The sequence below is a fragment of the Aulonocara stuartgranti genome, assembly GCF_965226115.1.
Source record: "Aulonocara stuartgranti genome assembly, chromosome: 3".
Lineage (NCBI taxonomy): Eukaryota > Metazoa > Chordata > Actinopteri > Cichliformes > Cichlidae > Aulonocara > Aulonocara stuartgranti.
The window spans coordinates 34,430,468-34,456,088 of record NC_138941.1 but is presented as its reverse complement, the minus strand read 5'-3'; the positions used below and the strand labels follow the sequence as shown (position 1 = coordinate 34,456,088).

The following is a 25,621-nucleotide window of genomic DNA, read 5'->3' as shown; positions in this document are numbered from 1 at the left end:
TCCTGTGTTAGCTCTTTGCTGGATTGTTTTTTTTCCCATTTCGTAAAGACATTATTTCCACTGTTCATCTGCTACAGGTACGTCTCTTCAGTTTTTTCAGCAATCTTCAGCAAGCGGCTCCACACCATGGACAAGCCAAGTTTTCAAGTTAATAGCAGCCAATGTTCAAAGAAAAACGTTGAAAGATCTTCAGAAAGCCTGGAGAACTCTGCTTAAGACCAGTTTAAAAAATTACAACAAGCCCAGCTCCTGAGGGCTGGCTCAATACTTTTGCACAACACTCGGTTTCTAATTATTTCCTTTTTGACAAACAGCTGTGATGATCAAAGATTTGAAGCACATAAGGATAAAATCAAAAACAATGCCAAGGGTTATAAGGCAGATACTGCAGTCGCCACCCTCTTTGCTGAGGGGATATCAGCACAGATGTGCTTGTTTTTTAAGCTATTAGGAATTACAGGTGCTAGGTCTGTGTTTTGTAAATATCACAACCAGTTAGCCTGAATAACTAATCCTCGTTTGGTCAGTGAAGAATACTGGTTCTTTAATCTGACGTTGAGCTAAATCAGTTAACAGGAACTGTTACTTTAAAGCCTTATGAAGGAAAAAAAGGCGTCAGCGTGTTTCTTCTCAGCGTTTGCACTTTGAGTCCCACGCACGGCCCATTTGCCAAAGACTACGTGTTTTCTTCCAATAAATCATACGTCCCTAATATCCTCCGGAAGCCGATTCTTCAGTTAATCCCACTCTCCTTCTCAAACAAATATCTCATTCAAATCCTCCAACGCTGAAATAAGGTCACAGGAGAAGGATAATGAGAACTGCTACGTATGGGGAAGATCATCGTCAAAGGCGAGAGGATCCTCCCATCTGCTTTTCGCTCCTTATCCCTTAATCACACTTGTCCCTCGGTCAGCACGAGGTTCCATCCGTCATTTGTCTCACGCATTCCCATCCAAGTGCGCTGGGATTGTTTGTTTTCCTCGTGCACGTCATTAACATGAAGTTTGTCAAATGTCAGCTGTCATGCGGCCGGCGGGGTGAAATCACAGGTTGTGTTAATTTAGTTTTGCTGTTCCTCGCGGGACTTATCACGCTGTGACATCCATTAACCTTCATCGTTAGTGTCATCTGCACCAAACACAACACGCTCCATGTCAAAAATACATTTTGTTCTTCTATTTTTTGTTCTGTAAAATGACAAGTGTGACGGCGCAGCGGTGCGAAGGATCCCAGGGAGGCTACAGAAAAGAAATAAAGTGCATATGGAAGAAAAAAGACCAAAAACAGATCAGAACATGTAGGTGTTTAGATGTGTATGTGTTGAAAGGGGGGGGAGTTGCTCCATCCTGACCTGCTTTTCTCCTTCAGGGGTCGTACACAAGCCTGCCACAATGCTATCAGCTGTCCCTTAAGGTGGCTGCTGAGGTCTACTGAGATATAAGGTGATATATAGCTTTGATATAGCCTGTAATTACTTGCCGTGAAGGCCACACCGCCTTCGGGAAAAGAAAAGGGGAACACACAAAAAAAAAGGGTGGAGAGAGAGACAGAGAGACAGAGACACTGGGGCTCTGATGAGAAAAGGGTCAGTCTTGTTTGATAGCACAAGTGGCCAGCCTCTCCAGCGATTTCACACAGGGAAGTGGCACTAGATGTATACACGTGTTTGAAAGAGGGCAGATTCAACAGATACCTCAGCTGCAGAGAATCGCCTGTGAAAGTGTCCCATGGGGGAATGGCGATGATTGCAAAAAAAAAAAAAATCACAGCGGCGTGTGTGCACACACTATGCAAATGGTGTCAAATTGTGCTAAATTAAAGCTCGGTACCATGTTTCAATTACAGTATCATTAGCCTCCATCTAGCTTTCAGCACAGCACCACCTATAAGTGACATGTTTATCCAGAGGCTATGGATTCTGCACATCCGCAGTGTTCAAAGCACAAAAGGGGGGGAATAGCTAATGAAAGAGACCCATTCATTTCACCCTGTCACAGGATGGTGCGAGACAACCTTCATTTCAAGATGCATTACAGCGCTCGCGAGCTCAGTGACGCGCTAGCACTCACATACAGAGTGCTATTAGCTCTCGCTTAAAAGACTGTAATGGTACCAAACACCTTACCAAAGTAGCTCTTTTATATGGCTTTATAAGTGGGCTAAACTGAAGCAGGTAGAGTTTGGGTTTGATAGCTGAATAACAATGGGGCTCTTCTTAGTGGTTGGTGAGGCGGGTGGAGGAGGGCTGAGCTGGCTAAATGTGTGTTGACAGCGCAAGCGAGCCAGTGACATGGCTGCACTTTTACCAGCGATGGACGCAAGCCTGGCACACAGACTAAGCCTGCAGCAGCGTGGCTCATCTTCAGACGCTACGTGAATGCTAACAACAGGGCTCGGCGGTCACCACGACTTAACTGGTGCCAGCAGGAGAGGCAGGTGGTACACAGGCCATAGTGGGATAAAAAGAGTGCCGAGTACCACAAGAGGAAAATAGCATGAGACCATTCACGAGTATGCCAATTAGTTTTTAATCAGATTAAGGTGACTGTGTTACTAAAACCACTTCTTCAAGTTAAATTGAGAGATTAGAAAGATTAGTCAACGTTTTTTCCCCTTAGTCAGCCGCCTACACTTGTTACAACAGTCCGCAGTTTTAACAGCCACAACATAAAACTATCATTCATCAGCATTTTATGCATGCAGGAAATTTAATCAAACTTCAGGAAAGAAAATAAACTCTGATCACCTAGTTTCTCTAGTATCTTTCCATTGACTGTATGTTTTTCTATCCAGGTATGCTTTTACTGCACTGGCAGTGTGTTTGGAATCGTCGTCATACTGGAAAACCAAGCCACTGCCGATCAGTCACACTCCAGATGAAACATCAAAAATCTGACAATATTTTTCTGCGTTCATAACTCAATTCTAATTTTGACATGATTCCAAAATGCAAAACTTTCCAAAAAATGTCCAATGAATTCTGCAGTCCATAAGACCTGTTGCCATTGATTTTCAGTAATTTGGCATACCTTAGCTTTTTCCCCCCCCACCGTTTCCCTTCCTTCCCTTCCTTAAGCTTCTTGACAGCCACCGTTCCTCTGAGACCATTGCAGTTAAAAGGACTGCACTGAAATGAGCTAATGTTCAAAGGGAAACTTTGAAAGGCCTGCAGAACTATTGCTCAGGTCTTGGAAGCAAAGTATAAAGAATTTAGACTTTTGCACAGTACTGTACATCAAGATTTATTTTTTTTAGGAAGTGTCCCTGTGCTCGTTTCTAGGTCTATATTTTTATTCTTGGACTCTACTACTCTTTCACCTTTTATTAAAGCCCATTCCAATTTTTCAAACAGAAGGTTTGAAAAACAAATAGGAGGGAACGCTGTGTTTGTGATGACCATTTCATGGGTATCGCCTCCCTTTGACATTTTAGTTCCAAAAGTAGGGAAAACTATCTAAGACAGATCATTTAGAGAAGTTTTTGCTTCACAGGTTCCTGACATTTGTAACCCAGTGTTAAGAACGGGATTAAAAGTATAAATATTCATACTCTCACGATGGGAATAAATATTGATAAAAACAAAGTTAATTATAATAAATACTGATAAAAAGCATGTAAACAGAAGTTTAATTAATATGTACATATGTATATGTAATGTATAAGTGGTGTGGGGGCAGGACTCAGTCCTGTAGAGTGTGTTTGTCAGATCCACTGAGCGACCAATCATTGGCCGGTCTGACCCTCCCCCCAGTCTGTGCGCTGCTGAGACACCTGTGCGTGCCTTCGTGTGCCAGTAAGATACGCCAGAGACACAGACGGTGAAAGATCAGTTTACCCGTGCGGCGAAGAAGCTAGCTGGATAGTGAAAGTCCTTTTTTCGGCGAGAATAATAAGAGTGATACTGTATTCCAGAGGCCGTGAGCCAACGTGAGCACTGTGAAGCCCCGTGTAGCATTTGTTGCTTTGCATGGTAAGTCCCAGGCAGTACACGTGCGCTAGCATAGCATGCTACTTGCCGCTAGCTCCGATGCTAACTTCTGTTAGCCATTTTGCAATGAAAGTGCCTTTTCTGAGGCTAAAGCAATTAGCACTGAGTCTGCTGCACTGCATACGAGATGTTCTTTAAAGGTTTATGTCACATTACTGTGGTATTGATGTATAATGTATGGTTTTGTGCGACGTTATGTTAGCACATGTTCACTTTTCTCATGGTGCTAATTATAGTTCTGCACAATTAAGTATTAGCAACGTGAAATTAAGTGCCTTCACCTGCACTTAGCTGAAACTTGATAAGTCTCAAGCCAATGTGTATTTTTAATGCACTGCTGAGCTATTTTGTATTGTTTTAAATGTGTGTTTCCTATGCACTTTTTCCCTTTGAAATGAGAATAATTTGTTGTACAACATAGAATATTTTGAAGAAAATTTAGAAGCACTACAAGCAACCAGTAGTAATAATAAGTTACAGGCATGATAGCTTAAATGTTGAACTACTGTGTTCTGGCCTGGTCCCCAGGTCAGGTTTTTTCCTTTGCTTATTTGGATTGGATTGGTTTTGAGGACCTGAGAAGAATCGAGGATCCCTTTTCCAGTACTGGATGGCGAGCCCAGCCCAAAGAGCCGGATGAACTGGTAGATTGTAACCCGACTGGTTACAAACACACTGAGTGACTACTGAACATTGAAAGACTGAAATTGACTTTTAAAAAAAAGACACAAAAGACAATATATCCTTAGGTCGACCATTTGTGGGGTTTATTTTATTTTGTTTTCAAGAAGCGCGCTCTACTTTTGTTAAATGTGCACAACTTTAATAATTGTTAATAAATGCAATTGTGTTTTCTGCACCTACGGTGTACAAGTCCTCTGTTGTCATACACCCTTGGCTCCTACGAATCTAGAACCTGTCTGATCTGGTCCATATTTCCCTTCTGTCCGCGTACTGTGGTTAAAGGTAACTATACTGCCCGCACTACATGCAAAGAAGGCAAGAAGTAGCACTAACAGGTCTAGTATTGCACCACCAGTGTTACATAAGTAAAAGTGGCGAGCCAGCCAGGAGCCTAGAGTGTTGTGTGACAACATTGGAATCCTCTTTGACCTTTGATCAAATGCTCACATACTGTGAAAATGGATTTTGTCGAGAAGTATGCCGTTAAAGTACCAAATGCCATTATTGTTAGCGGTGTTACAGATAGAGAGAAAGACAAAGAGGTATTTGAGTTTCTGGAGCAACATGGTACTATTCGTAGAGTACTCGCTGTCGATGATGACTCTTCTGCATTCCACAAAAGCCAGATTGTAGAGTTCGAGTCCGGTGCAGCCGTTGAAATATTAGCACCTAAGCTGCCTTACCTCTTACAGTCCACTGACAATCCAGATGTCAGTTACCGCATTCGAGCCTTAACTGACGTCTATACTAAGACCGTAGGGGGCAGTGTTACTGAGGCTTACATTAGCAACCTGAAGGGTTTAGCCAAGTTAAGTGGGAAGGATTTCGAAGAAGTGTTGCGGGAGGCCCTATCCACAATAGGGAACACCATTGAAGCTGCTGAGACAGCTGAGAGAAACCCTGAAAATGATGCTGCTGATCAGACTTGCCCTGTGGTAGGATCCACACAACTTGGAGCCTCACCTTCAGTCTTAACTGAACTGCCTCACCCTCCTGAACCCATTCAGGGCACATTCCAACGCCCCATGAGACCAAACTTGACACCTCAAATGTTGAGTCCAACTGACCTCAACCCACCAGAGGTTCAGAAAGTAGTAGTCGAGCATGTTGTCAAGAGTGTTGAAAAGACATCACATGCTCACTCTACATTAAGACTCAGAGCTTTCTCTGGCAAGATGCCCAGACCTTACAGCGAAGCTGACTATGAAACATGGCGTTCTCATGTTGACTTGTTGATGGAAGATGCTTCTTTGTCCGAGTTGGGAAAAACTCGTAAGATTCTTGAAAGTCTCCTTGCTCCCGCTTCTGATGTCATCCGCCCTCTTGGGCCAGAAGCCACTCCTGCAGACTATCTTAAACTTCTGGATTCAGCTTTTGGCACCGTCGAAGATGGTGAGGAACTGTTTGTACGCTTCATGAACACCCTCCAAGATCATGGTGAAAAGCCCTCTGCTTATCTGCTTCGTTTGCAGGTGGCAGTCAATCACACCGTGCGCAGAGGTGGGCTTGAACCACATGAAGTAAATAAGCAGCTTCTTAAACAGTTTTACAGAGGCTGCTGGGATGATAACTTGCTAACGGAGTTGCAATTGGAGCTAAAGCATAAGGAGCCGCCCACTTATGCAGAGCTATTGCTTCTCCTGCGTACTGCAGAAAACCGACAAGAAGTTAAAAACACGCGAATGAAGAAACACTTTAGCGCCACGAAACCAAAAGCAGTGTCTCATGAACAGACGGTCACTGAAACAAATGCAGATGTTCGCCAAGCACAGTCAGATAGTCTAGAAGAGCTAAAAAAACAAGTTGCCGATCTAAAAAGCCAATTAGCTGCCGTTGTGAAGCCAAAGAAACAAGCAACACTGAAGACAGTTCGAACAAGGAAACCTGAAAATAAAAAACCTGACCATGCCAAACCTGAAGACTCACCTCCACCCAGCCGCCGCAGTACTAGGCCCAAGCCCTGGTATTGCTTCCGCTGTGGGGAAGATGGACATATAGTAGCCACTTGTGAGTCAGAGCCCAATCCTGCCCTTGTAGTTGCAAAACGAAAGGAATTAAGAGTGAGAAGGCAGATATGGGACAGGCAGAATGACCAGCTTTCTTTAAACTAAATTCTGCCTCCGTTGCGGGACAAATGGAGGCTGATGCTTTGTTAACCCGTCCCACCCAGGTTAAACAAAAAGCTTCACCTAAAAAGCGTGCCAGCCTAAAGTCACACACAAGATCAGATTCCTTCGACTTTCCTAAAGGTCTAATTGGTACGAAGAGTACTGCACAAGTGAAAGTTAATGGTCACACAGTGAGTTGTTTGCTAGATACTGGTTCCCAGGTGACTACAGTCCCCGAGTCCTACTATCGTCAGCATTTGTCCTCTCATGAGATTAAGCCATTGTTTGAACTTTTAGAAGTTGAGGGTGCCAACGGTCAGTCTGTGCCTTACTTAGGCTACATTGAACTGCATGTCACTTTCCCAAAGGACTTCCTTGGCATTGAAGCTGAAGTGCCGACACTTGCCTTAGTTGTCCCCGATGTGCGCACAGCTTCTCAGTCCTTAGTGCTAATTGGGACAAACACATTAGATGTACTTTATGAGCTGTACTCTAACACATGCCATGAACTGCAGCTGAACCTGCCATATGGCTATAGGGCAGTTCTAAAAGTTCTTGAGTCACGACACAAACAGTCCAAAGACAGTAGTCTTGGTTTAGTGACGATGCACAACAAAGAGCCACAGTTGATTCCAGCAGGCCAAACTGTTGTTCTAGATGGTGCTGTAGCTGTGTCAGCCGGTAACGGTGAAAAGTCTGTCTTGTTAGAGTATCCACGAATGTCAGCCTTACCTGGTGACATCCTTGTGAAACCTTGTCTCATAGACCTACCTGAACGAGCACCTTACCTTGTACCAGTTATACTCACCAATGAATCCGAACATGATGTGACAATCCCTCTAAATTGTGTCATCGGAGAAGTCAGTGCATATCAAAGAGTTCTATCTCACGAACACTCAGTGAGAACTCCAAGATCCCGAACTGAGCAGAAGTCAAATGTAACATATAACTTTGACTCTTCCCCTATTAGCGCTGAATGGAAGGAACGCATAACCGAAAAGCTAAGCCAAATGCCCGAAGTGTTTGCACAGAATGATCTTGACTTTGGAAAGACGGATCAAGTGAAACACACAATCAGATTGTCAGATGAAACACCGTTCAAGCATAGAGCGCGTCCCATACATCCGAACGACCTGGAAGCAGTCCGTAAGCACCTCAAAGAACTGCAAGAAGCTGGCGTGATCAGGGAATCTACCTCCCCTTTCTCTTCACCCATTGTAGTCGTGCGGAAGAAAAATGGTGAAGTCCGCCTCTGTATCGACTATAGAAAGCTTAACGCGCAGACTATAAAAGATGCTTACGCTCTCCCCAATTTGGAGGAAACGTTTTCCACCTTGATCGGGTCACAATGGTTCTCTGTCCTGGATTTAAAATCTGGGTACTACCAAATTGAGATGGAGGAGCTGGACAAACCAAAGACGGCGTTCGTATGTCCCATCGGCTTTTGGGAATTTAATAGAATGCCCCAAGGCATTACAAACGCCCCCAGCACATTCCAGCGGCTCATGGAGAAATGTATGGGCGACATGAACCTGCGCGAAGTGATCGTGTTTCTCGATGACATCATTGTATTCTCCAAGACACTTGAAGAACATGAGGCTCGCTTAATGAAAGTTCTTGATCGCCTGAAAGAATATGGGCTCAAACTCTCACCCGAAAAATGCAAATTTTTCCAAACTTCTGTCAGATATCTTGGGCATATTGTGTCCAGCAAGGGAGTGGAGACTGACCCTGAAAAGGTGGAAGCCTTAAGTACCTGGCCTGTGCCCCGTGATCTTAAACAGCTCCGCTCATTCTTAGGCTTTTCAGGGTACTACAGGCGGTTCATTAAGAACTTTTCGAGTATCGTTAAGCCCCTCACTGACTTAACATCAGGCTACCCTCCTTTGCGCAAAAGCACAAAGCCTAAAGCTAAGTCTGTCCAGTACCATGACCCCAAGACACCTTTCGGCGAGCGATGGACTCCCTCTTGTGATCTTGCTTTCAAAACCATCATTGAAAAGCTCAGTACTGCGCCTGTATTGGGTTTTGCCGACCCTAAACTGCCATATACGCTCCATACCGACGCCAGCACTACAGGGCTTGGCGCCGCGCTCTATCAAGAGCAGAATGGCCAGACCAGGGTGATAGCTTATGCAAGCCGTGGGTTGTCTAGGAGTGAATCTCGTTATCCCGCCCATAAGTTAGAGTTCTTAGCCTTGAAGTGGGCAGTAACGGAAAAGTTTGCAGATTACTTATATGGAAATCAGTTTACTGTCGTAACAGACAATAATCCTCTGACGTACATATTAACTACTGCTAAGATGGATGCCATGAGTTACAGATGGCTAGCTGCCCTGTCAACGTTTAGCTTTAAGCTCCAGTACAGAGCAGGCAAGCTTAACTCAGATGCAGATGGCCTTTCTAGACGGCCACATGGCGAGTTGCTTAACGACGCAGTGTCCCAAAAAGAGCTCGACCGCATACAGCAGTTCACACAGACTCACCTGTCCCTACCTGACAGCAGTTTAAGTCCTGAAGTAGTGTCTGCCATTTGTGAGAAACACCTTGTATGCAGCTCTCACAATGACACCATCCCTTTGGTTCACTCGCTAGCCATTTCTGCAGCTGCCATTCCAGGTGACTTTGTCAATGAAAATGACTGTGGTGGTCTTCCTGTTATACCCCATATGTCCCTTGAACAGATCACAAACGAACAAAGAACAGACCCTTGTCTGAGGGAAGTTATTGCACAAATTGAAACTGGAGAAAAGGTCCCACCAACTGTGCGAGCTGAACTTCCTGACATCAACCTTCTACTCCGAGAGCTCAATCGATTGGAGATGCACAATAACATCCTGTATCGAACTCGCCAAGATGGAGGAGATGTTACCTACCAGCTTGTCTTACCTGAACAGCTCCGTGACTCAGTCTTCCAAAGCCTCCACTGTGACATGGGCCACTTAGGCACTGAACGTACCTTAGATCTTGCCCGAACAAGGTTCTATTGGCCTCGCATGGCAGCATATATAGAACATAAGATCAAAACATGCAACCGCTGTGTAAGACGTAAAACTCCTCCAGAAAAAGCAGCTCCACTTGTGAATATCAAATCCACCAGACCCCTCGAATTAGTCTGCATGGACTTCCTGTCCATTGAGCCTGATCGAAGTAATGTAAAGGATGTGCTTGTATTAACCGATCATTTCACGAAATATTCATTAGCCATCCCTACCAGCAATCAGAAAGCTCAGACCGTTGCAAAAGCCCTTTGGGACAACTTCATAGTCCACTACGGGATACCCGAACGATTGCATAGCGATCAAGGTCCCGACTTCGAGTCCCACATTATCCAAGAGCTTTGCAAGATCATGGGCATTCGTAAAATCCGGACAACACCCTATCACCCCAGAGGAAACCCGGTAGAACGTTTCAATAGAACGTTACTAAGTATGCTAGGTACTCTTGAGGAAAAGGACAAAACTCAGTGGCACAACTATGTCAAACCACTCGTTCATGCGTACAATTGTACGAAAAATGATACAACCGGTTTTGCCCCATATGAGTTAATGTTTGGCCGTCAGCCAAGATTGCCAGTCGATCTAGCATTTGGGCTGCCCTTTAACAACAAAAGTTTCAAGTCGCATTCTCAGTACATAACAAAACTAAAGGCAACTCTACAAGAGACCTACAAACTAGCAACAGACCATGCTAACAAAATGGCAGAAAGAAACAAAACAAGATTTGATATGCGAGTGAAACCCTCAAAACTAGAGCCAGGTGACAGAGTTTTGGTGCGTGCAGTCCGTCTCAGAGGCAAGCACAAGCTAGCCGACAAGTGGGAGACTGATATTCACGTTGTGGTGAACCAAGCAGGTGACTTGCCCGTCTACAGTATAAAACCCCTAACAAAAGAGGGCCCAGTCCGCACAGTCCACCGCGATCTCTTGCTCCCTTGTGGTTTTCTTGCCCCTGTTGAAGAGAAACCTGTCCAACCAACTCATGTACGCAAACCAAAAACAAGGCAATCACCTAAACAACATGAGGAATGTGATCATTCAGAACTGGAAGATGAGGATATCTGTTGGTTCAGAGAGGAACCTCTTCAAGAGCCCATAAAGGTCACTCGAGTCTATGAGATTCCCCAGCCAAAGACACACCCTAATGATCACGATCATACTGAAACTCATTTGCCTGGAGGAGACAACTTACATGAGCATGACAACCTGCCTGGAGGAGACAACTTACATGAACATGACAACTTGATTGGAGCTGACAATTTAACCGGATGTGACAACTTACCTGAATGTGGAAATCCACTTGGATATGGAAGCCTAGAGGAGAGTGAAACCATGGTGGAACACTCAACCACTGACAATGAAAGCGAGAGTGATGCCAACTTACCCGATGGATCTACCTGTGATGGGCCAGTGGAAGAAGACAACTCAAATGATAATCAAGCAAACTCAAGTCAGCCAAATACTGAGAGTGAAGCCACAGCGACTGTAAGGCGCTCAGAGAGAACAAGAACCCAACCAGAACGACTGCAATATAGTCGGTTGGGAAATCCTCTCGTTTCCATTGCCCAGTCCCTGTTTCAAGGTCTAAGCCTGGCTTTTACCAGTGCCTTGACAGAACAAGATTCTGTGGTCATCCCCATGAAGGCTGGTTCCCCTGTCATTACCGTTTAGCTATCCCATGCAAAGGGACTTGCATGATTCTAAGAGGGGATAGTGTAACCCAGTGTTAAGAACGGGATTAAAAGTATAAATATTCATACTCTCACGATGGGAATAAATATTGATAAAAACAAAGTTAATTATAATAAATACTGATAAAAAGCATGTAAACAGAAGTTTAATTAATATGTACATATGTATATGTAATGTATAAGTGGTGTGGGGGCAGGACTCAGTCCTGTAGAGTGTGTTTGTCAGATCCACTGAGCGACCAATCATTGGCCGGTCTGACCCTCCCCCCAGTCTGTGCGCTGCTGAGACACCTGTGCGTGCCTTCGTGTGCCAGTAAGATACGCCAGAGACACAGACGGTGAAAGATCAGTTTACCCGTGCGGCGAAGAAGCTAGCTGGATAGTGAAAGTCCTTTTTTCGGCGAGAATAATAAGAGTGATACTGTATTCCAGAGGCCGTGAGCCAACGTGAGCACTGTGAAGCCCCGTGTAGCATTTGTTGCTTTGCATGGTAAGTCCCAGGCAGTACACGTGCGCTAGCATAGCATGCTACTTGCCGCTAGCTCCGATGCTAACTTCTGTTAGCCATTTTGCAATGAAAGTGCCTTTTCTGAGGCTAAAGCAATTAGCACTGAGTCTGCTGCACTGCATACGAGATGTTCTTTAAAGGTTTATGTCACATTACTGTGGTATTGATGTATAATGTATGGTTTTGTGCGACGTTATGTTAGCACATGTTCACTTTTCTCATGGTGCTAATTATAGTTCTGCACAATTAAGTATTAGCAACGTGAAATTAAGTGCCTTCACCTGCACTTAGCTGAAACTTGATAAGTCTCAAGCCAATGTGTATTTTTAATGCACTGCTGAGCTATTTTGTATTGTTTTAAATGTGTGTTTCCTATGCACTTTTTCCCTTTGAAATGAGAATAATTTGTTGTACAACATAGAATATTTTGAAGAAAATTTAGAAGCACTACAAGCAACCAGTAGTAATAATAAGTTACAGGCATGATAGCTTAAATGTTGAACTACTGTGTTCTGGCCTGGTCCCCAGGTCAGGTTTTTTCCTTTGCTTATTTGGATTGGATTGGTTTTGAGGACCTGAGAAGAATCGAGGATCCCTTTTCCAGTACTGGATGGCGAGCCCAGCCCAAAGAGCCGGATGAACTGGTAGATTGTAACCCGACTGGTTACAAACACACTGAGTGACTACTGAACATTGAAAGACTGAAATTGACTTTTAAAAAAAAGACACAAAAGACAATATATCCTTAGGTCGACCATTTGTGGGGTTTATTTTATTTTGTTTTCAAGAAGCGCGCTCTACTTTTGTTAAATGTGCACAACTTTAATAATTGTTAATAAATGCAATTGTGTTTTCTGCACCTACTGTGTACAAGTCCTCTGTTGTCATACACCCTTGGCTCCTACGAATCTAGAACCTGTCTGATCTGGTCCATATTTCCCTTCTGTCCGCGTACTGTGGTTAAAGGTAACTATACTGCCCGCACTACATGCAAAGAAGGCAAGAAGTAGCACTAACAGGTCTAGTATTGCACCACCAGTGTTACACATTGGTCTTATTATTTGCAACTTTGGCCATGTTTCCTATGAGCGTCCAGGACTTTAACAGTATATACATGATAATAAAAGAAAAAGCCAATATGTCTCCTTTCACCATTTGCTCAAAGCATTTGAGGAAGTTTTATATACTCTAAAAATGGAACAAAGACTTTGATTTACTGACAGATGGTGGTCATTTCTACACAGAACAAACTCAAGTCAGCTCTAAGTGAGTCAGAGTAAGCTTCACAGTTGGTCTTGTCAGCACCAAGCTGTGAGTGTTGATCCCCGCTGTTCTTGAGGACCACAACTGCAGCTTTAGGGAATACCATTTATATTAAACACTGTCCATATTTGCAAGATGCCTTATAGATTGCATCACTCTGGCTGAAGTCTAAACAGTGTCTGCCATACTTCAGAATGAGAACGCATCTGTGGGGTTTTGAATAATTAGCAGAAAGGTTACGCAGGAAGTCAGATATTCGTTAGTTTATCTGTTGGAGTTTAACCAATAACCTATTTTACTGACTGTAGGGCTGTTTTTGACAGGCCTGTTGCACATGTTTGCTTCGCTCGTGTACTATAACACAGACCTGTATGTTATTTTATTATGTTATTCTTTTTGATGCTTATATTTCGTCTTCTTTTTCTTTGCAAGCTACATATTCATGGTATCAGACAATAAGCCAATAACCAGCCACAGGCACTAATAGTGTCATTGTTTGCCAAACATATATTTAAAAGACATGCATGACATACTTAATCGAATCCAGAAACAACAACGTACGTGTAACGTACACGAAATATCTGTATAAGCGTATCCGTAACGTATACGTTATGTAGCTGTTTGAGATCAGCTGCCAAACACAATATATATAATTTAAGGACTTGAGTGTTTTAAAAATTATTCCCAAAAGTTCTACAGATGTGTATGTTGTAAATTTCATTCAGATTGATTAAGTTATCTAGGAGGAGTTGGCGAACAGACGTACACTACGATTAGAGTAAGACACTTTCAGCACTACTAGTCAGTTATTACGTTAAAAGAAGTGCCGTTCAACACAAATGTTTCATTCGTGGTTCTTTAAAAAGAATATATATTTAATCCAGCCAAGTTCTGTATTATGTGTGTTTTTGTAGCCTAACAAATTAGCTCGGTAATCAAATACCTCATGAAAGCCACAATCAGGGGGAAATCAGGTTACTGGAAACCATGTAAATGCTCTAATCAGACTATTACCTTGTTTGGATTGTTTCCAGTGATTAGGCTATGGACAGAGACAGGAAAGTATGAGGTGAAGAAGGAACGTCTTTTAGTTAGTCAACTAAAAAATAAAAAGACATGAATATCCATAATCTCCCTGTCCTGGCTTTGGCCTTATCTTTGTCTGTTCTAACTGCTTGTTTCTCTTTCAGGCTCATTTTCCTTTTTAACCCCAATGAGCTTAGCCGCAGGTGCCTAGCAACGCCTGTGACAGCTCGACAGTGAAATAGTCGGAGGTGGCCATTCATTTGTTGTGCTAACCCCCGCATGCTAATGCCTAGCTGTGTCACTAAAGCCACGACCACATCCCTTCTTTGCCACCCTCCCTCCCAGTTCCAATTCATGCTACCCACACCTTTCATCCACTCAGCAGCTTCCTCTCCCAAGACAAAGTGCCCTGGCTCTGAATCAGGTTGTAGTTCCCTTTAAGCATCATTGAGACACCCCCGGTAGAAATGAGATGCTAAAAAGACACACTTGTCCCTGCTACTTTATGCTAGTTTTGTGTTCTTGACAGTTGCAGGACCCGTTGATTCATTCCTGCAGGGATTTTCGTCTGAGTGGGCGGCTCGGAGAACAAAGGAGCTACAGGGTGCATCAATTATCTGACAACATGTTTCAAACTACCTCGTTTTAGCATCGGCTGCTTTTCACACAGCTGATTATCTGAACTCTGTGTTACCAAACTAAAAAGCAAAGAGCAATAGTTTGATAAAGCCCAAACGTCCATTAGTATTCTCAAGGGGCCGTGACCAATCTGGAACTAAAGCTCTGGTAGAGGTGAACATACATTCAGCTTTGGAAATAAAATGAGGCAGACAAAGTCAATGCAGAGCAGCAATTTAGATAAAGTCCATCGCTTCTGAGTGCTCAAGGGTGTTTTGACCTCAAAGGCAAGGGAAACCATGCTTAGAATGATAGCAGATAGGAGTTTTTATTCTGCTCTTAAGTGCTGCAGTAAGTCAACAACACACCAAAGACTGACTATATGTATATTCACTCGGCACTCTCCCTGAGCTCCCCGTTCACTGCTTTCATACAACTTGCTTCAAACACTGAAAACTTGTTTATATATTACCTTAATGTTAGCAATCTATTACACGCAAAAAGCCGAAGTACAGTAAGAGCATCCTCGCTCTCTGGCCTGACAAATAGGCCTCCATGTCCCGGTTTCTGCACAACAGGCTCATAACTCTGAAAACAAAGCTCACTTCTGGCAGTGAAACTCATCACACATGTTTCTTCTGCTTTAACAAATAACCTGTTCATATTATTTGTAATGATCATTGATTTGTGTCAGTTTAAATTTATGGCTGGCACAGATTAGCAGCCAGGTATGGTGAGGTTTGTGGTTAATGCTGCTTGTGGCTCACTCGTTTTCTCAGTCAAATTAATCCATAACAGAGAAAAGTGTATGCACTATACCCTACCCTAATAATCTGCTCTGCATTCATTTTGTGGCTTTGTTAACTTGGAGCTCTGTTTTATACTTTTAACAAATCTCAAGGGCTGGTCCCAAACCAGACCCAAATAGTATTGAAATAAAGTGTGTACATTCTTGGGAGTAAGTAAAATATATTAAAAAAGCTACTCTTTTAAGAAAACATGTTTCAAAAAGAAGACATTTTTAATTTTTTATTAAATATCAGCAATCCTCAGGTGTGAATTAAAGTATTTCTCATTAACACAAGACTGGTTGATTATGTTTTCAAGATATGGCAATTATTTAAGAGCAAAAAGCAATTTGTTTCCTCTGAGCATGCCTGTGTGTGAACACGTACATATTCATGCATGCAAATAGTCTCAAGCTAGTCTTCTGAATGGGAGCCCAAACAACCTATCATTATTATTATTATCATCATCTGCTGTGGTCAACAATACACCTTTAAAATGAGTGCATATAAAAAGACCTTGCATCGTGGCCCTGGATTTCTTTTAGCGATGCTGCATAAAAGAAAGAAAATAGACTGGGAATGTGTTTTAAATTCTCTTTTTCATCCAAGGATAGAAAAAAACATAACTATACTGCATCTATTATGCATATTTTTCAATCGTCATTATGACCCCTTTCCACCACAATTCTTGGAAACGGTGTAGGAGGGTTTTTGGATCTTGTAATTTCGTTCTAAAGCTAAGTATGTACAGTTTTGACTACTTCCTGTTTAGTAGACTTTGGAGAACACACTGCACGGTTAAGTTTGTAACCCACAATGAAGTGAAAGCTAGCAAAGTAGGCTAATAAGCTTTCAGTGGGAAGGCGGTTTTAGGTTATTTATATCAGCTCCCATGTAGCTGTAGCTACATGTAGCTGTAGCTTCCATAGACTGTATATAAAATATGGATGTAGCCTCCAAATTATCTATGATTTTGTCTTCTAGCATAATGAATACTCAGCGTTAGATTTATGACCATTGCTATAAAAGTTTCTGTGGACAGATGTGACCACTTTTAGACGGAAAAAAGCTAAGTAGAGTTAGCCTGCTAGCTAAGCTAATGCTACCACTTAGCTAACACTAACAGTTAGCTTTGCTAGCAAGCTGCATCCATACACTCTATAGATTAATTACATAGACACTAATAGGATCTAATTAGTGTTAAGAAACAAATAAGATGCTAGATTTTCACTCAGCAAATGTGACTTCTTAGACTTCCCACTTTATTTGTCACATAACAGCATTTAAAATGGTTGGTTCTCCAAACAGAACCAACACCCATGAAGAAAAGTAGTCCAGTTACTTGGCTCTCCTGACCTAAAAACTAACAGGCAGAACCATCTATAGCCACCTGTGTTTGCATTTACCTGTCAGCCCTTAATGTACATTTTAAGCCTCATAGAAAATAAAATGCAGCTATGAAAGGGAAAATTAGCTACAACCATTTTCATCCTGAACTGTAAACATGTTCGTTTGTACAGCAGGAACCTTTAACACAGGTGTCTACGGGGAAGTACTCAAGTTTTTTTTACTTCATCACTTTTTAACCTGGTTAAGTCCTCAGTGTGAAATTAAGTTTCATAGCAAAGCTGATTGCTATAATTCAGCTTGAACTCTTAAATATTAATTATATAGCCGATTAAGAATATTTACTACAATTCAGACAAATTTATGTCCGTACCTTTGAGACATGATCTTGTATGCATCTGGAAGGTAACACCGTGTGTTCTCCATCTGTGCTGGGTCTGCGTCGCAGATCTTATCATCAGTGCGGCCGTAGTTGGCGCTTTCGATCAGGATGACGTCAGTGCCCGGGCACCGTAGCTCAATGGGGTAGCTCTCGCACGACAGCTCCCTCCTCACCACCGCCATGGGGATGGGTGCTCGACTGAAGGCTGAAAGAATACAAAATAAATAAATAAATCAGTGTGTGAGAATTTCCGTTTTCTTCTTACCGGTGAAAATATTTCTACAAATAAGTGTTAAAGCAACTTCATACTGCAGTTGTGGTTAGCTCAGACCTGCATTTTTTTTAAAAAGTGTATACTACTGCAGGAAAATACAATCAAAAGGTCTGACACAGAGGCATAGGTGAAGAGGTTAGCCACCCTTTTCTAGAGAGTGTGGGTGGTTAGGACGCTGCTTGTTTGGAGTGGGAGGATGAGCGCTAACACAGGGGCCCCGGAGAGGCCAGGAGCTGTCGAAAGAGAGAGTCGGAGATACTACACAGATCAAACATAAGGAAATGGACACGGTGTTTGCTTTTGGCTGTGAGAAAATAAACATTCATTACATGGGCACTCAACTGAGAAATTAGAGACAGGCAGAAACACAAAGGCAAAGGATCCACAGCAGAGTGTGGCCCAAGTAAATTGTTGAAATTTCCCTCTAGACTAAAATCTATAAATCATAAGAAGCGCCAGATTCTTTGTTTTTTAAGGTGAAACAATGCCTTTCAGTTAGACAACACAAAGGCGAGAGGCAGGAGGTCAAAAGGTGGCCCTGTGCCTCAAGCCAAAAATGGGAGTCAAATTGGCAAAAATACGCTGTTTACTGCAGAGCCAAAATGGCCGGGAGACCCCAGTGAGGCTGAGAGGCGGCCGTCCAAAGGTTGCCATTTTTTCCCTTTCCTCTGACACGCACGCACATCTGCGGAGACTCACAGTCGCGCACGAACACGGCATGTGCAGAGCAGTCTGGAGAAGTTCTGTGTTTACAGCGAGAATAAAAAATGAGCGAGAAGCGTAAACATTGGCCTGAGTGACTGCAGGAGGACTGTGGCAGTTACGGATTTCTATAAACATCCTTTCAGACGAGTGTCTGAACTGAAAAAGCCAGCGCTGGATGACATGGAACACAGACATTCATCAGGGAGGACAGATGGAGAAAAAGAGGCACACGGAGTGAATCCACATGTGAAAACGAGAGTGGGTGATACCACATGTATCTCTAAAACTCCAAACGTGGCCCCAATGTGTCACTCGTGTGTGTTTGTGACAGTATGTATACAATAAAGAGCTATGTATGAATGTGAATGGAGAAGAGCGCTATGCGAGTGCAGTCCATTTACCACGAGCTCATTTTGACCTTGGAAACAACAACAGCGACAATAATCTCACCACAAGGTCCTTTTAATCATTCCTCCGCAGCCTTCAATCATACCATAAATACGCCATCAGCAAGTCGAGTGCAACTGCTGCAGATACAAGAAGTCTCCATTTAAAAAGCTCAAATGGGAAAAATTCTTACTTTTAAGGTCACGCAATTGAAAACTCCTGAAAAAAGACAATTAATGAAAGGATCCACATCAGTCACAGTTATTTAAATCCACGATCACAGAGCGTACTTGTCTGTAAAGCACAAACCAGTGTTATTTGCTAATGAAAATCCTAGAATAGGTGATAGCATACAAACCAAGATAACTGAACCTTTTGTCACAGTTTTAAATATATATTTATGGCATCCATCACCTTGGGTGTGAAGCGGCAAATGCTTAAGTAATAAACAGCTGCGTCTGAGATGTGTGAAGTGTACAATTTTCATCCATCGCTCTCTCGTTTTTCCTCACCCTTTTGCAGCCATCTCATTGTTTGGTTGTGATTCACACAAGAAACAAAGCAAAGCACTAACAATGACGGTTTTCTGACGGAAGTTACATTCAAGTTCGTCCAGCGCTGTGCCGCCGCGCACGGCTCGTTTCTTTCTTTACCAGCTCTTCCCAGTACTGCCGCTTTATTGAAGTCAGACCGGCTTATCATGTTTAATTACATATCTTAAAACAGCTAGGCGCAACAATGTCGAGCTGACACTTCATGTAATCTCAGACGGATTGGTTGATGTTGAGATCAAGGCTCTGTGGGGGCCATACCATCTGTTGCAGAACTCTTTGTTCTCGCGTCTTCCCTATGGTATCGTGCCATCGAATGCAAATATAGGAAATGAACACTGAACACTTTAAAAATAAAAGACATTTTTAAAAGTAATGTAGTGGTGGGTGTTTTTTAGCCAGTGGAATAACTTTGAGTAAATGCCTTTCTTTATAACCTAAATCAAACAGCTTAATACAGAACCCTGCCAGATTTTTGTGGATATAATTGTATTACTGTGCATTACAGTAAATTAGTAGATTTACTTAATTTACTGTATTTTCACAGTGAACTTTCATGGAATCCACATTGTGCAGATACAGTACCGTGCAAAAGTCTTGGGCCACCCCTCATTTCTTTAATTTGCTTCCACAGACCCAGATTTATTTAAAAGTAGTCTTAAGCAATAGTTCCCCAGGTTTCTTTTTCATTCATTATCAGCCCAGATCTTGACCTATGAATCACTCAAGCATAAAAACACATCTAACTCAAGGCAGGAACCAGTGTTGTGTCTACACACAACTGACAATTTAGCAAAGAATTTTAAATTGTATCTTTAGGCACTTTGTTGCTATCAGCTAGGTTGCAAAAACACATTTGTTCCAATTTATTCAGTTGAGTCTGTGAAAAATGCCAAAGATAACACCGTTTCACAGGAATAAAATTGTAGTTTTGAACCAACAAGGTGATTTTAAAAGAGCTATTAACTGAAAACTTGGAATATCTAAGCATGGATTGCAGTGTGTCTTTAAAAAAATAGAAGAAACTGGACTAGAAATGTCCTTAAGCAATAGGGAAAACCCCCCAGAAAAGACCTGACAGAGGACCTGAGAGCTGCATCTGAAAATCAGTGGCAACAGTCATCATCAACATATACAGCGGTCTATACTTGTGAAAAGTACAGTCACATTTTGATCCAACATGTAATCCCATCTGGAAAGCATCTGATAGGCTGTATTTTGCAGCATGAGGATGATCACAACCACACTGCCAATGCAGCAAAAGCATGCCTTGGTAGAAAAACACACAATGAATGCTATCAGTCATAGACGAGCATCCCCAGACCTCAATGTTATTGAAGCAGCCTGCGATCGTCTTGATAGAGAACCGAACAAAAAGGCAACCAACATCCAAAGAAGAGCTTTGAATGTCCTTAAAGAAGCACGGAGAACTATTCCCGAAGACTTCTTGAAGAACTTACAAGATATCTTGCCTAAGAGAGTTCAGGCTGACTTAAAGACTAAAGTTGGTCAACCCAAATATCGACTTTCAAGCTTGTTAGAACTGTTCTTTCCAATAAATTGCTGCACCTATTTCCCATTTTCCCAGGGGAATATAAAGAAATGAGGGTCGGCTTGAGACTTTTGCACAGTACTGTGTGTGTCCCATAATAGATCATTATGCCGTATTTATGTAAGGGGACACAATCTCTACCATTAGCAGTTTAAAAAGTCATCCAAGTACCACTTTTTATCTTTCCCTGGAGCTAAACAGAGAAAACACAAAGGCACACGGCGAGGTGAAACAACAAAGTCCCTCATTATTGTGTCATTTCATTTTGTCTCATAAATCATTCAAGCCCCAACACAGTAAAGCACTCTTGCCATTGAAATATCACCGATTGGAATTGTTATATTCAGTGGCGATGAAAGCCATCAATTATCTCCCTCTTAATGGGAATATTTATTCCACCCCCTGAAAAGCACCGCTGTGGATCACACCAAACTTCTTTGAAAGTGACAACAGCAGAGCAAGGGGGATAACACGGGATGAATACGGCAGGTGCACTTAGCTAAATGTCTAAAGTGTAATTGACTTTGATTGAAAAGAATTAATTGTTTATTTATCCTCCTGCTTTTAAGTGTGCATGCTTACTTTGAGAGCTGCCTCAGTTTAAAAAAAAAAAAAAGAGGCCCTATTGAATAGTCTGCATTAATCTCGATAAATACGATCTCATTGATTTGCTATGAAATCTTAGAGTCATTCTCTCAAACCTCATCGCAGCGCTAAGCCAAGGGCTCAGTTGATGCCAGCATCCCCCCCGAAAGAAACATTAAAAAAACATCAGAGAGCGGCGAACACGATGCCGTAAATGGGCACCAGCAATCCCCTAATGCAGGCGAGTAAAAGCAGGCCAGTGATGTCTCAGATTACCCAGCTAGTCAACAACTGTAGTGTAATTACATTTGTGCCCGGAGGCGGTGATTGATAGGGCTCATATTCCTCAGGTGCCAGAGCCGTCATCTCGCCCTGCTTGCACGCATCCCCGTCTACCTGCAGACATCATTGTCAGATCTATTGAAAATCGAAATAGTCTTATTGAAAGTCCATCCTCTACCCTAAGCTCCCATGTTCTATTCACTTCATCTCGCTTTCCCTCTCTTCAACTAATAGAGGTGTATTTATATGCAGTGTGGATCTCTTTTCTCCACTGCAGATTCTCCCTGGATAATTCCTTTGACAAGAGCTCTGCTGAACACATACATATATATATGTGTGTATATATATATATATATATATATATATATATATATATATATATGAAAGAAGTGATTTGGGGTAAGCAAAGCGTAAAGGGCTGGATACTTCCACCGCCTTCATGCGAGCAGTGTTTTTAATCACGATGCTTGCAAATGACATAACTCACAAATGAATATTTCAAAAATTGCAATTACTCGCCAAAAAGGTCAACAGAAAGGTCAGACAGAAAAATGGTCATTTGGAAAATGTCGCACCCCCGCAGAGCTTTTAAAAATCACCCCGAGGGTGGGGGCTTCGGCCTCCTGATTGCGGGTTTGTAAGTGGCAAATGGTGAGACAGCAAGCTAAGAAATCTCGCTGTTAAAAAGCTCATTCTCGGGTCACTGACACTGAGCCCAGACCCCATCGCCTTCCCACCCGAACCGCGAGGCACTGAAGAGCAGACAGAGAACGATGACATTTAAAAGTCAGCACTCGTAACAAAACAGGGGTCCTTCGGGGGCTTGTTTTCCATTTCATCTCCCAAGAAAACATGTCAGGCAGGCGCAATTAAGGTCGACCACCACACACATTTACAATGAACCCCCCCTAACCCCACCAAATGAGCCACCATCAATTGGAAAAACAGATGTCGGGGACATGTGCGGCTCCTAACAAGAGAGTTTTAGATCATTTCGCAGGCTTCAGCTGAAGAGTGCAAGCTCATACGCGGGAGATAATTTCCCAATAAACATGTGCTCTACAATTAGGCAGAATCTGGCAGAGACCCAAATATGTTCCTAGTTTGTTTTTGTTTTTTAAAAAAGGGAGAAAAAGATGTTTAGGCTATGAATATGTAAGAGTTTAACATTTTATTCTTAAAAAGAGGCTCGCTTTCAGCAGCAGACAATTTAAACTGGGCGGGGGGGAGTTTGCATTCAAATGAACTCCTGACTTCATTGAATTAATGTAAGATAGATGGAGGAGAGGGGAGGAGATGGCGAGGGAGCTGATTCAACAGATCAAATGTCTCGTTTTCCACCGAGAATCACTGGATGGGTCCGGCCCCCAGAGCTAGTGATTAATTAGCGCATGAATCTGGATCCTGTTATTTGATTAGACCAATGGGAGCCTGTCACACCGACTTCTTAGTTTGCAAAAAATGACATTTTCTGGTGGGCATGAAGTTGAAGTGGTTGGGGGGGTGGAATAAGTCGCACACACACATACAAGACTGCTTTTCAGTGAATTGCTTGGGAGAAAAGGGGGGGGGAAGGATAGCTTCTTCAATAATGCATGAGGGATTATTTATCTTGAAGTGAGAAACAGTTCAGGCAAATTGTTCTCCCAAATAAATTACGTTTACATATGGCCCAAGGCAGGAGAAATCTCAAAGGCTTTTATGGGGGAGTGCAAAATTATCCAGGAACTGAACTGTCAAAGAACTCCGCAGATGGAGCGCTTAAGAGAACGGCATCAATAAAACATCGTTTTTCTGCTGAGCGTGAAAAATGCGAGGCTCGTGCGCGATCGAGGCGGTCACACAACTTCCGGGACAAAGAAAAAAGTTTTTGAAACTTGAAAAACAACAACAACCCCAAAAAAATGGACTCAATAAGGCGTTTTATCGAAACCTGCAGCCGGGATGACGGATAACACCTCCGTAATGATAAATCCATGAGCCCACCACGGGGATGATCGTGACAAACTTCTCAAATCGACTTGATGGCTTTTGACACTGACCAACGATGCCGCTAAGCACAATTAGCATAACTCATTGTGACAGCACCCAGATATCCATTCACCACGCCAAATGAACGAGCCATTCATTTTGCCTCTGCTCCCGTTCAACAGCGCACGTTTGAGCACATTAATTGGCAACACACCACGAACTTGCAAATTCCAGCAGAGGGGGGGGGAAGACTGATGGTGGGGTTTTGGTTTTTTTTCCTCATTTTCAGTGGAAATTTGTAAACTGTCAGTCAAACTGGCTGTGATTGCCCGGAGCGAAATGAGGTCCTCGGTGTTAACAAATTAGTGCTGAGGGATAGAGATACGGTGAAGATGTAATAAACTACTCCAGCTTATTGGCTCGGCCTCCTCACGTGGTGATGATGTTTTTATGAGAAGCCGCGTGCACCTTCTGTCTGACGCAACCCACGGCGCAGCAATCACTGGAAGTGATTTTCTTCTTTCCTACCGCAACGCAGTATTGACACAGTTCAAGTTAATAACTGTAAGAGTTAATAAATTGGTCACTAGGTGGAGCGAAATCTGCAGAGCTCAGCAGCTTCCCCTTCTCTCTGTGATATACTTCCAGCAGACAGAAGCCTTATGTTTGCACACGCCGGTAACAAATACAAGTGGCTCATCACTCCATAAAGGCTTGATACACATACTCAGAACATAGAGGTGAAGTGTCTTTCCATCCAGCGAGCACTTCCATTTAATTAATCACTACTCCAATTCATTAAGTGCGTAACCATGACAAGAAAAGAATGAGGAAATGGGAAGCAAGTCCCATCGAGGTCTTGCGTTAAAAAACACTTTACTGTGCAAATTACAACATTAGAGTCTGAGGTCAAATCCTCCGCAGCTTGCCCCCGATTCTCTCGCAGCGTTGTACGAACTCTTTGTTTTGTATTGAGATTAACTAGGTTGTTTTGAAAGTCGTCACATGATCAAAACCCCCTTTTCCATGACCACGATCGCTTGAAGTTTCGTAGAACGGTCTGGATGAGTGACGTTAAAAATGAGAGACATTCACAAAACTAAAAAGGCAAAGAGCTCGTTACTTTGAAGCTGATCTTTATAGAAATACTTTGGATTGCACATAAGAGTGCTGTGTGTCTGCAGCACGCATTATAACTTATTCAACCACCTGAGAAGACACCAGGTAGAGTATAATTAATGCATAAAGGCCAAGAAAAACAATGCAATGGTCGCAAGTGTAAAACATCAACAGCGCATCACTGCATCCATCCAGCTCAAGAAGACGCATTGAAATCACCAACCAGCATCAAAGATATTTAATCAGAAACTGAATCGTTATTAATCATTCGTTATTATTAATCTCTTGCTCTCTCCTACAGTGCGCCTGTTGTCTCATCTCCCTTCCCTTGACTCCAACCGGTCACAGCAGATAGCTGCCCTTCCCTGATCCTGGCTTCTGCTGGAGGTTTCTTCCTGTTAAAAGGGAGTTTTTCTTTCCCACTGTCGCCGAATGTTTGGTCAAAGGGGGTTGTCTCATTGTTGGGGTTTTCTCTGTGTTGTTGTAGGGTCTTTATCTTACAGTATAAAGTGGCTTAAGGTTAGTGTATTTGTGCTTTCACACTGCATAAATAAAACTCAATTGAATCTATTTTTTCAAAAGCGAGAAAACCTGTCCTGTATGCAAACTGTCGCAGAGAAAATAGAGAGTTTTATTCGTATCTACCATCAGGGGCGTAATTTCCAGGGGGGTTAGGGGGGTTATGACCCCCTCAATGATCAGACCTAACTAATATAACCCCCAATAAAATTATGGATTATCTTGCATAAATAGACTGTTGATTTTCTTTACTCGTTTCAGTTATTACCAG

The 25,621-nt window shown here is 42.6% G+C and overlaps 1 protein-coding gene across 7 annotated transcripts in view; it reads right to left on the bottom strand.

Annotated features, from left to right (window-relative positions):
* LOC309701942 (adhesion G protein-coupled receptor L3) overlaps window positions 1–25,621 on the bottom strand; it is a 276,705-nt gene that overhangs the window by 162,840 nt on the left and 88,244 nt on the right. For all 7 annotated transcript variants that reach the window (XM_082526287.1, XM_082526283.1, XM_082526284.1 and 4 more), the window contains exon 4: window positions 17,397–17,610. In XM_082526287.1, the coding sequence (XP_082382413.1) occupies window positions 17,397–17,610 (214 nt within the window). The remainder of the gene's footprint in view (window positions 1–17,396; window positions 17,611–25,621) is intronic.